The sequence below is a fragment of the Mustela erminea genome, chromosome 16 (assembly GCF_009829155.1).
Source record: "Mustela erminea isolate mMusErm1 chromosome 16, mMusErm1.Pri, whole genome shotgun sequence".
NCBI lineage: Eukaryota > Metazoa > Chordata > Mammalia > Carnivora > Mustelidae > Mustela > Mustela erminea.
The window spans coordinates 46,670,563-46,685,621 of NC_045629.1; the positions used below are offsets into that span (position 1 = coordinate 46,670,563).

At 42.0% G+C, this 15,059-nt stretch overlaps 1 protein-coding gene across 5 annotated transcripts in view; it reads left to right on the plus strand.

Annotated features, from left to right (window-relative positions):
• MATN2 (matrilin 2) overlaps positions 1–15,059 on the plus strand; it is a 133,674-nt gene that overhangs the window by 78,481 nt on the left and 40,134 nt on the right. For all 5 annotated transcript variants that reach the window (XM_032316217.1, XM_032316215.1, XM_032316219.1 and 2 more), the window contains one exon: positions 4,518–4,640. In XM_032316217.1, coding sequence (XP_032172108.1) covers positions 4,518–4,640 — 123 coding nt within the window. The remainder of the gene's footprint in view (positions 1–4,517; positions 4,641–15,059) is intronic.

The window sequence follows — 15,059 nt, forward strand, 5'->3', positions numbered from 1 at the left end:
AAAACTGGGTCCTATACCCAGTTTCTGATTCACTGAGTCTGTAGTGGGATCTGAGAATTTGCATGACTGACAGGGTCTCAAATGATGATTTTTGCAGCTGGTTCACAACCACGTTTTGAGAACCAAAACTTTACAAGCATGCAGTCAGTCAATAACAGAACACCAGAACCCAGGTGTTCTGGAGCGCAGGTGTTCCACCACAGCTGCTTTATAACCACACAGCTCAGCCACAGCTGTTCAGCAGCACAGGTGTTCCAAAAGCCTGGAGCATTTTGTATGCTCTGGGCATCAGGTCCCATAGTCCCAGAGGGAATGAAAAGCATTGATTGATCAGGCATTGGGGAAGTGGAGGTCAGTTGAAAGAGCTTCTTCTGGGGGCACCTGGGTGGCTCAGAGGGTTAAGCCTCTGCCTTCGGCTCAGGTCATGATCTCAGGGTCCTGGGATCGAGCCCCACATCGGGCTCTCTGCTCAGCATGGAGCCTGCTTCCTCCTCTCTCTCTGCCTGCCTCTCTACCTACTTGTGATCTTCCTCTCTGTCAAAAAAATAAACACAATCTTTAAAAATATACATATATATTTAAAAAAAAAAAAGAAAGAGCTTCTTCTGTACAACTCTGTTAACCACCTGATCCAACACTGAATGTTCTAGGGCATTCTGGAAAAATGCAAGTTTGGAGTATAGGGCCTAGATTTTAGGCGTAAGCAAAGCCTCCAATTTGTCCTCACTCTAATAAGGGGCCAGCATACTCTGGTGTCTCTCTCAGGGACAGAGCTGGCTGGGCTTAGAAATTATACCTCATGGCGTGTAAGAGGAAGTTTCAGGAGAGAGGGAGAATTTGAGTTTCTGACTTTAGATATAGATAGCATTCCATTCATCATTGTGGTATTGTCACCGTCCTGGAACCTGGAAATCAGAGGAGCAACTCTTCTCTTCGGTGGGGACACTAAAAAGTGGTCTAAGGTGGGTCAAGCTGACAAGCAGGTACCCCTTGTCAGTGGTTGGGAAATTTTTAAGAAGGCAGATGAGGCCCCGCATGGGGAGGTCGGAGGTGGGAGGTGCCCACTGCCAACACAGGTCAGTGTGGGCCACAGCATGGCCCGCTCCTGTGACCTGCAGACCGGGACCCATGCCAGGGCTTGGTCTCAGGGTCCTCTGTTTCCGCGACTATTTGCGCAATGTTACAATGGTTCTTAAATAATGAGACTTTAGCGTTTAGAAGAATCTGGTGCTAGATCACTATTTATGGTATGACTCAACTCTAGCAACTGGCTTAGGTCCCATGACACGCAGATCCTGCAACTATGTGAATGTCCTGTTCCCACAATGACTTGTGTATTAAACCCTCAAATATTAGGTGCTGTTAGAACTCTGAAGGGAGGCAGAGTCACAAAAATGATATTTTAGACAGAAACTTAACGAACGAATCCTGGAAGTAAAAGGATAAGCACAACACAGCATTTAAAAGTCTGTAGATTTTTCCTTTGCATATTTTGATTGCTATGTTAAGTATGCCATTATCCTCCCAGGGAGAGGTTTTGGTTTGTAAATCACACACGTAGTAATTGTGGACCCTACTTCCTTTTTATTATTTCCAAGGTTTTGATACTGGAATATCCTAAAATATTATAGAGGGAAATGCTTTTGTTTAATATACATAATTTCATTACAAAAGTTTTTTTAAAAAAACAAAAGGCAACATTCTAAAAAACCAAAAATTTACTATTTGGGAAATGCTTTTTTAGAATTTATTTATTTATTTACTTATTTGGAAAAGCCGGGAGGGGCCAAGGGAGAGAGAGAGAGAGAGAAACGTAAGCAGACTCTGTACTGAGTGCAGGCAGAGCTGGACTTGGGGCTTCATCTGATGACCCTGGGAACACAACCTGAGCCAAACCAAGAATCAGATGCTTACCCAGCTGAGCCACCCAGGCCCCACAGGAAATATTTTTATTTTTTAATTAATTATTTATTTATTTATTTTTAAAAAGATTTTATTTATTTATTTGTCAGAGAGAGAGAGGGAGAGAGAGCGAGCGCAGGCAGACAGAATGGGAGGCAGAGGCAGAGGGAGAAGCAGGTTCCCTGCCGAGCAAGGAGCCCGATGCGGGACTCGATCCCAGGACGCTGGGATCATGACCTGAGCCGAAGGCAGCCACTTAACCAACTGAGCCACCCAGGCATCCCAAGGAAATATTTTTAAAAGGAAAAACAAATCATCCATAATGCTACCACCTAAACACTGCAAGAATTTTTATTTCTGATTTCCAGGCTTTAAACATACCTAGAAGCTCTATTTCACCTGGGTGTAATCCTTGTAAATATTCCATTTTTAGATCTACTTTTCTCACCAAATTATATCTGTCTTCCTATTTATAATTATATTAGGATGAGAATATTGATAACTATCTAGTGCCCCAAATGGAACTCCTGATCTTCTCCCACAAAACCCACTGTGCCTCCCCCCATTGGATGACAGCAGCTCCAGCCTCACGCCAGACCCCCCAAGTCAACCTTCCTCCCTCTCTTTTGCTCCTTCCCACTTCTATTCCAGAAGGACCGCCCATGGTCCTCACCTCAACTTATACCTGGTGTATTGGCTTCCTAGGGCCGCCATTACAACAGACCCCAAACTGGGTGACTGAACTCAACAGAAAGGTATTGCCTCCTAGTTCTGGGCTAGAATCCTGAAGCCGAGGGGCTGGCAGGGCCGTGCTCCCCCTGGAACCTGGAGGGGAAATCCTCCTTGGTTCTGGCAGTGACTGTTGACCGTTGGTATTCCTCAGCCTGCGGCTATATCACTCCAGCCGCCATCCTCGTGGGGTGTTCCGTCTGTGTGTCCATGTCTTCCTGTAGCATTCTCCTCTCCCTAGGACACCATCCATATTGGGTTAGGGCCCACCCATAGGACCTCATTGCCACTCCATTGTATCAGCAAAGACCCTATTTCCAAAGAAGATCACATTCACAGGTACCAGGGTGAGGACTTCAACCTATCTTCTTGGGAAACACGGTTAGCCCAGAAGACCCAGAACATGCCTCCACTCTCTCCCCTACCCACCCCTGTCCCACGCCATTTGTTCCTCACTGGGATGACTGTAGCCTTCTAACTGGTTTTCTACTATCATACTTGCTGGTCTGTGGTCTGTTCTCCATTCCTGTGTTCAGAACCTTCCAGGGACTCCCTGCTTACTCAGAGTAAAAACCAAAGTCATCACAGTGGGCCTCAGTGCTTCCCGATGCACTTGTCCTCACTTCCCGCCTGTCTCTGCTCCAGCCACATTGAGCTCCCTGCAGGTCCTTCAGTACACCAGGCAGATGCCCACCTCATGACCTTCGTGCTTGCTGTTCCTTTTGCCCTGGTGCTTGTTCCCTCCCAGTTATCTGCTTTGTTCTTTCCTCATTCAAGACTCTACCCCACTGCCTCCTTCTCCCGAGGCCTCTCCTGGCCACTTCTATTAACTTCCACCATCCTTCCCGCCTCCCACAGGCTCTATTTCTTTTCCCCAGAATACTCTCCACCTCCTACGAGACGATCTGATTTACTTATTTACTTTATTTTTTGACCACTACCTCCATCATCCAAATGTGAGCCCCATGATGACTGGCATTGGTGTCTGTTTTGTTTTTTTGCTCTATCCTTTGCCCCTAAAACAGGGCCAGGCCCGGGGTAGGTCTTCAGTAAACATTTATAAAATTAATGGGAACTAGGACAAAACATCGTCTCATAATTTACTAAAGCATTTACCATTATTAAATGTTCATCTTATTTTCCAGATTTTTCTTGTCACCATAAATAATGCTGCTATAAATAGCTTATTTCATATAGTTTATCTCCCCCTTTTCTTAATGATTTCTTTGGGTCACATTTCCACAATGAACATGGCCAAATGTCCTTCCAAAAGGACTTTTGTCAATTTATGATGCCACCACCATGAATAGCTCTGACTCTCTTTCCAGGCTACCTTGCCACTCTTGGGTTTTGTCCTGTCTTTATTTGTGCCATTTAATAGTTGTAAGTATTGTAAGCCTTGTGATGGTTTTGACTTTTTTTGTTTGTTTAAGATTTTATTTTTTTATAGAGAAAGAGAGTGAGAGAGAGAGAGAACAAGAGGGAGGAGGGTCAGAGGGAGAGGCAGACACCTTGCTGAGCAGGAATCCCAAAGCCCAACTCTATCCTGGGACTCTGGGATCTTGACCTGAGAGACCTCAGATGCTTAACTGACTGAGCCACCCAGGTGCCCCTGATTTGCATTTCTTTAACATTTAAATACAGTTGGTCCTGGGTTCTTAAGTCTGTCTTCTGCTATAAACTATCTGTTCTAGATCCCTGATTATTTTTTGGATATTGGAGGGGAGAAGCCTTGGTTCATCCCTCTTTTCTCCATACTCTTTGGGGGGGCAAAGATATTAATCTTCATTTATATGTGGTATATGTATGCTACTATCTCCATTCCATCCAATTATTTGCTTTCCTGTTTGTGTTTCTACTTCAACTCTGTGTTTGAATATTTACAGCTGTGGACTACTGTGCCTCAGAGAACCACGGGTGCGAACACGAGTGTGTGAATGCGGACGGCTCCTACTTTTGCCGGTGCCCTAAGGGATTTGCTCTTAACCCAGATGGAAAAACCTGCACAAGTAAGTTACATTAAAAAAAAGTTTGTGTGTATGTGTTTTGGGGGACTGTTTTTGGACCTCACATTTTATTTATTTACTTACATTTATTTTAATCCCAGTGTCATTAATATACAGTGTCATATCAGTTTCAGATGTACAACATGGTCATTCAGCAACACCACCGGCATTTTTTTGGTGCTCTCGCTATGGGCACTGTGGCACTGGGACCTCTCCCAAGCATGTTGTAAGACAAGATTATGTGCTGGGGAGTCTGAGACCTGCTGCCTCTATTCCTCCTTTGTTAGGCCTGTCTTCACTTGTCCTGGGACTGTCTCCACCTCACTCTTGAAGGCATTAGACAGAGGTATCTGTCCTTTATTGGAGACCCCTATGGGAATGTTCTTCCAACATTTGCTGAGTGTGCTGACAACCGGACCATCTTACTTCATGCTGGCTCAGCCAGGCCGTACCCATCAGTATTAACAGAGCTTAAGAAATACTTTCACTGAAGCCTTGTGGCTTGTGGGTTCAGCTCTGATTCTACACGAGTACAGGGAAATCGCTGAGCTGAAAGGAGTCGAATGTGGTTGCTTTGGGGTGGGGGAGGGGTGGCCAGAAGGCGGTTTGCTGAGAATTGCTCATGCTTTTGTTTGACATATTTAGTTCTCTTTAATTTTAACTATACATAAACAAATCAGAATTAATTTGAGCTCCTGAAATCTGACCATACAAAATTTATAAATTAAAGATGTTTTGCAAAAGGATTGCAAGAGCATTCTTTTACACGTGAAGGTGTTCAGCGCACTTATGAGGTTGTGTATGGATTATCGTCCTGTAGAGGGGTTCACCTGAGAGAAGCTTGGTTTTGTAAAGTATTAGGGCCCAGCATTTTTAAAAAATGAAGTTTGGTTGTTTTTAAAAAGATTTTATGTTTTTTTTTTTTGAGAAAGAGAATGAGCAGGCAAGAGCACAAGCAGGGGGAACAGCAGAGGGAGAGGTAGAAGCAGGCTTCTGGCTGAGCAGGGAGTCCAATGTGGGGCTCAATCCTAGGACCCTGGATCATGTCCTGAGCCAAAGGCAGACGCTTAACCGACTGAGCTACCCGGTGCCCCTAAAATATGAAGTTCAACAGCGGATTAGCGTAAGTCATCTCTGAAACATACATCAATGAGAAAATAGGATTTCAATTCATAAAAAGTTCTTGTACCCATAACCTTTCTAAAAGAAATCGATGATGTAAAGCAGGATATACTTGCACAGTATTTTAAAAATCATCCCCCACAAAACTCCTGACATATGAACTTGCCCCTCGATCCCTAAATACCAGCAGCTTCCAAACACTGGAGCTGGAGGCCGGGCTGGAGCATGAAATTGCAAGGGACACCTTCAGTCAGAACACACCATTTCTGGAGTCCTAACCATGGGCCAACTGCAAGGTGAGGTCCTTCCTGGACGATAGCATATCTGGGCTGAGTCTTGAAGGCAAAGCCTTCATTTATTGACCAGGAGAAGAAGGCTGAGACAGGATGGGGGCCTGGAGGAGGAAAGAAATGCAAAGATATGAACCAGACAGTCTCAGGCTCACACCCGGCCCAGGACCTCCACGCAGTTTATTGAAAGAAGAAGAGAATGAAGGCGAAGTCTCCTCTGTTCTCGTCTCCCTTCCCTTCTGAACATTCGGAACCATAAGCCAGCAGCCTGGGCTGTGGTTGTGGCAGGGAACGTGGTTGCTGGGCTGGTAGGTCCATTCTCTTCTTCAGAGAGGAGGCCATGTGGCACCAAGGGGCAGCCTTCAGCCTCAGATTGAATTCTCTTCTTTCGCTGGGTGGGCTTGGGCGAGTTATTTGCGCCTCAGTTTCCTCAACTGATAGGGATGAGAATCCTGCCTGCTTCAGAGTGTTGTCTTGAAAACTAAATGAAATCATCCGCAGAAACCATTGGGCAAATTGTCCGGTGCTGAGCCAGTTCTCTGAAGGGATGATACTGCCTTCAAAGATTTTAAATCGGTATTTATTGAGCATATACCACACACACGCCTGAGCTAAGTTTCATTGTGCATAAAAAATTCAAGACCGGGCCCCAGGCTTCCACTGGGATGAGACTTGGAAGCAAACACACATCCCATCCCGTCTCCCTCCTGCCTCTGCTGAACTTCGTCCCTGCCTGGGGTCCCTGTCCCCAGTTCCCAGTGCCTCACCGTCACCCCCACCCTGTGGCTCAGCATGTCTCCTATCCCAGAAGCTCTTGGGACGTGCAGGGTTACAAGCCCCAGGACGATGCCGGCAAGGGGACCCTGGCAGTGGACACCGAAGCACAGGGGCACTGGGAGGAGAGGTCTGGCTGGGAGGCAGGGGACGGACTGGTCCAGTTGGGAGCCTCTCCAATTAGGTACGGAGCCCAGCAGTCCAGCTGCCTCTGAACCCTGGTAGAGTCAAGACCCAGGAATGGGCAGAGAGAAGTGTTAGGCACTTATAGGAGTCTGGGCAGGCAGCATCGGGGACGTGTGTCCCCTAGAAAAGGGACCCTCTTCCTCCCATGCTCAGGAGCAGGGTGAGACCCAGACCTGGGGAGGTTACTGGAGAGAGGAAGGGGCCCCCTGGCTTACTTGGAAAGCTGCGAGAGCAGGAAATAAAGTGAAATCCAGCAGGAAGAACTGAGAGCCTTGGGAGCACCCCACATCTGTGAGGGACAAGAGCAAGAACCGTGAAAGAGGGGCCAGATAAAAAGACAGAAACAGGATGGGGGCAGAAATTCAGAATCTAGGCAGCCAACCTGTTAGTAATTAATGAGGCATCACGTCAGCTTCCAGCCAAGTCGGCCTGGCTGCTGCTGTGATGTTGAGAGATCTTCTAAAACATTTTTTCCACTTCTCATAAACTTGCAGAAAATGAAATAAAACAAAAGATACTCAGTCCCTTAAACATCTCTATTTTTAACCAAGAGTATATCTGAGGGCTTCATCTAATCACTAAGTATGTAATTATTGTCTGGAAATAAGAGAATGTCAGTGTGATTTACCAAGCATGATCAATTTATGTTTAAGCCAAAATAGACATAATAGAGCTTTATGTTCCTGAATAATTTAAAATACGTAAGTACTCAAAAAAAAGCACTTTTTATATCAATCCTTTACCTTGTAGCAACCCATCCAAAACTATCTTGAATATTTTGTAGAGGGGAGAAGAGTAGAAATATGCAGGTACCATTAATTTGCAAAATATTGGCAAGACTTTTTTTCATTATAATCAAATATATGTAATAGATTTACCACTGTGACCATTTTGAAGTGTATAGTTTGGTGGCATTGAGAACATTCACCTTGTTGTACGACCATCTCCACCACCCAGCTCCCGAACTTTTCATCTCCCCAAACTAAAACTCATCCTTATTAAATAACTCCCTATTCCCTCCTCAGCCCCCAGCCCCTGGCAACCACCCTTCTACTTTCTGTCCATATGAATATGCTGACTCTAGGTCCTGGTGTAAGTGGAATCATGCAACATTTGTCCTTTTATGGCTGGCTTATTTCACTTAGTATCATGTCTCCAAGATTCACCCTTCCATGTTGTAGCCTGTGTTGGAATTTCCTTCTTTTTTAAGGCTGAATAATATTCCATTATATGTAGACATCACACTTTGTTTATCTATTCGTCTGTCACTGGACACCTGGCTTGCTTCCACTTTTGGACTATAGGGAATAATGCTGCTATGAACGTGAATGTTCCAGTGTCTGTTCAAGCCCTGCTTTCAGATCGCTAGATCATATTATGGCAAGACCTTTTGAGGTCTAATGTGAAACCATTACTACTGAACCAGGCATGAGAACATTTTCAGATGTTCGGGGTCTTTTCATGGGAAAGATAGAGGGCTTCCATCCACTGGACAGGAATTCATGAGTTAAGGCAATTATAAACATTTGTAATTTACATAATAATGCCTTGCTATTTGTTATTTTATTATTTACTGACTTTGAGAGCATTATACTCATTGTGTTTTAGACTCCACTGATAACTTGGTTGACATTCCCATCCTTTTTTTTCAAAGAGGAATGCTTTGAAAGTACTACATGAATATTTGTACTTTTCACTAAAAGTGAAACACGGAGAAAGGGAGTGATTTTATACTGAGTCAGCAACATAAAATACAGATTGTGTAAAATATATCAGTCTTTGGGTTTCCTGGCCAGCTCATGGTTAAGCTACTGTAATAAGCCACTTTTGTGAGACCTGTGTGCATCAGTGACTCTCCATTGGAGGCAGCCTTAAAGTTCAACCTAGTTCTAGCCCAGCCACCTGTCCTACAACATTCCACCGTGCCATCATCCAGCCTGCACTTGAATACTCCTATTGACAGGATACAACACCCCACACAGTGCATTCCACTCTGTGCAGCTCTGACTCTTAGGACATGATTCCTTAAACTAAGCTGATAACTATTTCCTTGCACTTTGAAACTGACAGAACAAATTAAGCTTCTTGTATTTTCTTGGTCACTAAAACTGAGTCATATCAGAATAGCTTTCATTTAGTCAGGCATGGAAAATGTGGTAGGAACTATCTATACTTTCATAGACATTCAGCCAATTTGCTGACGAAAGCCCTGTACCCCATAGACCAGATGGAGAAATGTGTGCCGGATGAAAGAATAATTGGTTGGGTCTGTGACCGTCTGAGTGTCTGGACCCAGAAGCTGTTAACTGCTGAGCTGAGATCCTCATGGAAGGGAGGCTTTTTAAGGAGCTTGGCAAAAAGAAGCCTGAAGAAGGGTGTCTTATATCCTTAGTGACCCTGTGTTGGTTCTTAGTGGGCAATGTTTACACATCTAAGAGTAACACTGATTAAGAGTGATCCTGATCACCATTATTCATTCAACAAATGTTTGTTGAGCACCTACTATGTAACCAGAAACTACTGGAGACAGCATGCTGTGGTAAGTAAAACAGACCAAAACACTGTGCTTATGGACATTCTATTGGAGCGGAGTCAGATGGGCTCACAAGAAACTGGTGTTTGATCAAAGACTTGAAAGAGGTGAGGGAGAGGAGGAGGGAGAGGAGACTTTTGAAGCAGGGGTAACATAGCACCAGTGCAAAGGCCCTGAGGCAGGCACTGTGAGTCTTTGTAATGTTGAGGGACAGCAAACAACAAAGTGAGACATAACTATGTTGTGTTATGGTCCATGGAACATAGAGCCTGTGCTCTCCATAGTCGTATCTTTGAATCCCCAAATTCCAGTGATACTGAGGTCATAGTCACTTCCCTATTCTAAAAACCCAAACTGGCTTTGTTTGTTGCCCATATTTTGTGTTTTGGATATAGACATCAGAAGCTATACATAATGTCCCCAGCAATTTTCCCTGATTATTATTTTCTCTGTTACTGGGCACTTCCCACACTGTTCTTTTTTTCTCTTTTTTTAATGCTCTTTTCCATGGCAACTCATTTCACAATTAAGAGCATGTATACTTATTTCTAATGCCTTTTTTGATTATAAAAGTAATATATACTTATTGTAGAAAACTGGATCATATAGAAATGAAATCATATCAAATAAAATGACCTATACTCTCATCACCCAGAGACAACCATGGTTAATACTGGTGTGCTATGTTTCTCTACAGTTTTTTTTTTAAGGCATATGCATATATTTTTATGGAGTTGAGGTCATATGGTATAACATTAAGCTATGAGCATTTTCACGTGTCATTTAAATTTTATCAAAAACATCTAAAAACATTTTTAATTTCTGCATGATGTTCCATTGTAAGTATGTATCACAAACTGTTCAACAATTTGGCTGTTCAAATTGTATTGTGATAAACATCCTCATATGTGAGTCTTTGCATTTCTGACCAGAAATAAAGCATAAAAGGAAATTTATGGAGTCAAAGGCTGTTAACAGTTTTAAGATTTTTTTTTTTTTTTAAGATTTTGTTTATTTATTTGACAGAGTGACCCAGCAAGAGAGGGAACACAAGCAGGGCGAGTGGGAGAGGGAGAAGCAGGATCCCTGCGGAACAAGGAGCCTGATATGGGCTCAATCCCAGGACCCTGGGATCATGAGCTGAGCCAAAAGCAGGCACTTAATGACTGAGCCACCCAGGCACCCCAATTTTAAGTCTTTTGATTTGTATTGCAAAATTATTTTCCAAAAAGTTTGTAACAACTTATACTCCTCTCTAAGTGTTTTAAGGAGGCGATTTAAAACTTTTTTGCTAACTTGCTAAGAGAAAATTTTTAAATCATTGCTTTATTATCATATCTAATTACCTTTTTCATAAAACTATATAGTAATATGTAGAGATAATTGACAAATATATATGTTTTTGGTATTGTTATTTGATTAATGAATAGTCTGTTCAAATTAAAATTAACTCAAGAAGAAATAGGTCATGTAAATAATGCCTCTATCTATTAAAAGAAATTATAAACCATCCCACAAAGACAACCCTAGGACTAGTTAGAGTAACTGGTGAATTCTACCAAACATTTGAAGAAGAACTAATACTAATTTTACACAAATGCTTCAAGAAAATCAAAGAAGAGGGACTATTTTTCAACTTATTCTGTGAAGCCAGAATTACCCCAACACAAAACTCAGAAAAATAATAAACTACGCACAAATATCCCTCATCAAATACATGTAAAAGTTCTTTAAATATTTTTTAACAATCAAATCCTACAGTCTATAAAAAGGAGAGTACATCACAACCAAGTGAGATTTATCCCAGGAATTCAAGGTTCGTTTAACATTCAAACCTTGATCAGTGTAATTCACAATATTAACATACAAAAAAAAGCAGAAGCCATATAGCCCAACTCAGTAGATACAGAAAGAACATTGGACAAGACCTGACATTCAGTTACAATTTTCAAAAAAAAAAACCTCTGTGCAAACCAGGAATGATGAGAACTGCCTCGATCTAATAAAGTCCATCAGTGGAGATACCGTCAGGTGACGTCATACTTCATGATGAAAGACTGAAGTTTTCCTTACAGGATTAGAAACAGAACAGGACACCCATTTTCCCCACCTCTTTTTAGCATTGTATTGTAGGTTCTGGCCATTGTAATAAGGAAGAAAGAAAGAAATGAAATGTAGATTGGAACGGAAGAATTAAAGCGTCTTTATTAACAGACAACATGATCTTCTGTGTAGAAAATTCAGTGGCATCTACCAAGCAAGCTACTAGAACTTTTAAGAGTTTAGCAAGGTTGTAGGACACAAGGTCTATATGCAAAACACAACTATTTTTTATATTTTTTAATGGAAAATCAAAATTAAGATTAAAAAATATCATTTACCATAGCATCAAAATATGTAGTTATCTATGGATAAATTTGACCAAAAATGTGAAAGATCTATACACTGAAAGCTACAAAACATCGCTAAGGGAAATTAAAGAAGACTTAGCAAAACAGATATATTGTGTTCATGGATCCGAAGACTTAATATTTAACTGCCTGTTCTTTCCAAAGTGATCTACCCATCAAAGCAATATTTATCATGATCATACCATGCTTTTTTGCAGAAATTGACAAGCTGGAGGCGCCTGGGTGGCTCAGTTGTTAAGCGTCTGCCTTCAGCTCTGGTCATGATCCCAGACTCTTGGGATCAAGCCCAACATCAGGCTCCCTGCTCAGCGGGAAGCCTGCTTCTCCCTCTCCCACTCCCCCTGCTTGTTTTCCCTCTCTCACTGTCTCTCTCTCTCTCTCTGGCAATTAAATAAATAAATAAAATCTTAAAAAAAAAAAGAAGAAACTGACAAGCTCATTCTAAAACATATGTGAAGGGCATCTGAATGGCTCAGTGGATTAAGCCTCTGCCTTTGGCTCAGGTCACGATTTCAGGGTCCTGGGATCGAGCCCAGGATCGGGCTCTCTGCTCAGTAGGATCTTGCTTCCTCCCTCCCCTCTTTCTGCCTACCTCTCCGCCTACTTATGATCTCTGTTGAATAAATAAATAAAATCTTTAAAAATAAATAAATAAACATATGTGAAAATGCAAAGGATTAAAAGTCAAATGAATTTTGAAAACAATGCACAAAATTGGAGAACTTAAACTGCCTGATTTATAATACTAATTAAAAAGCAACAGTAATCGGGGCGCCTAGGTGGCTCAGTGGGTTAAGCCTCTGCCTTCCGCTCGGGTCATGATCTCAGGGTCCTGGGATCGAGCCCTGCATCAGGCTTTCTGCTCATCGGGGAGCCTGCTTCCTCCTCTCTCTCTGCCTGCCTCTCTGCCTGCTTGTGATCTCTGCTGTCAAATAAATAAATAAAATCTTAAAAAAAAAAGCAACAGTAATCAAGACAGTGTGGTATTGGTGTAAAGATGGACATACAGGTCAACGGGACAGCAGAGAGTCCAGAAATAGACCTACACATATATGATGGAATGATTTTCAGTAAAGATGCCAAGGCAGTTAATGGCGGAAAGGATAATGTCTTCCACAAATGGAACAATTGGATTGCAAAAAAAAAGAAGAAAAAAAAAGGTAACTTCAAGTTCACCTCATACCACATACAAAAATTAACTTGAAATGGATTTTAAACTTAAATATAAGAATAAAAACTATAACAATTCTGGAAGAAAACAGGAGATCTTAGTGACCCTGGGTTAGGCAAAGGTGTCTTAAATAGGACACGAAAAGTACAATTGATAAAAATTTAAAAGTGAATAACTTGAACTGCATTAAAATTAAAGCTCTTATTCTTCAAAAGACACCATTATTAAAATGAAAAGGCAAGCTAGAGACTGAAAAAGAAATACTTGCAAAAGTTACAACAAAAATTTATATTTAGAATATATAAAAAATTCTTGACACTTAATAATGGGAACAACCAACCCAACAAATATGGACAAAAGATTTGAACATATACTTCTCTAAAGAGGATATAGAGATGGCAAATACTCATATGAAAATATATGCAACAGTGTTAGTTGAGTTTATTTTGCAAAATAAAGCCACAGTGAGACAATTACTCCACCCTAAAAGAATGGCTACCATGGCCAAGTGTTGGTGAGGATGTGGAGCAATTGGAACTCTCATAAAGTGCTGTTGAGAATGTTTAAGAAATAAGCACATGGCAACCATATGACCCAGCTATTCTCCTCATAGATGTTGACTCAAGAAAAATAAAAGCGATGTCTATGTAAAGATCTATATACATGAGTGTTCTTGGCTACTTTATTTGTGATAGCCCCAAACTAGAAATAACTCAAATCCCTACACTAGGTAAATGGATAAATAAACTGTGGTATCTCCATGGAATGAAATACTATAAAAACGAACAGCTACTGATATACCCATGAACATGGATGAATGTCAAAATAATTATGATGAGTGAAAGAATCTAGACAGGGGGCACCTGGGTGGCTCAGTCAGTTAAGCGTTTGCCTTCAGCTCAGGTCATGACCTCAGGGTCCTGGGATCAAGCTCTGCATCAGGCTCCCTGCTAGGCAGGGTGTCTGCGTGTTCCATTCCCTCTGCCTTTGCCCCTCCCCCCTGCTCATGCTCTGTTTCTCTTTCTCTCAAATAAACTCTTAAAAAAAAAAAAAGAACCTAGACCTACAGTAAGAATACTCCATTTTATTAAAATTCTGAAAACTGAAACTTGAAAGATTAATGATTATATGGGGCCAGAGGATTTGGAGAAGAATGAATTAGAGACACTGGAAAACTTTAGAGAGGAAGGTGTAAGTTCATTATCTCGATGGTGGTGGTGGTTTCGTGGAAGCATACATATGCGAAAATTCATCAAGCTGTTCATCCTAAATATGTGCTTTTTGCCTGTTGTTTCTTAGTACAACTCAAAACAGGTAGGGGAGACCGTATCACTCAGAACCATGCATGTCATAACACCCAGAGAGCCTGTAAGAATGTTCTAGACTATCACCACTGAATAGAACTTACTATCATGGGAGCCTGGGTGGCTCAGTGGGTTAAGCCGCTGCCTTCGGCTCAGGTCATGATCTCAGGGTCCTGGGATCGAGTCCCGCATCGGGCTCTCTGCTCAGCAGGGAGCCTGTTTCCCCCTCTCTCTCTGCCTGCCTCTCTGCCTACTTGTGATCGCTGTCTGTGAAATAAACAAATAAAATCTAAAAAAAAAAAAAAAAAAAAGAACTTACTATCATGAAGCAAATGTCCAGTATGTGCACTACCCAGTACAATTGTCAGAAGCTACTGTGGCTATTGAATACTTGAGATGTGGCTGGTGTGACTGAGGAACTGGATTTTTAATTTAATTTTCTAAAAAGATTTATTTATTTATTCATTCCTTTATTTATTTGAGAGAGCGTGCACACGCTTGTGGGGAGGGGAGGAGTAGAGGGGGAAGGACAAGCAGACACAGAGCCCAAAAAGGGACTAGATCTCATGACCCCAAAATCATGAGTTTGATGCTTAACTGAGCCACCCAGGTGCCCCTAATGTAATTTAAT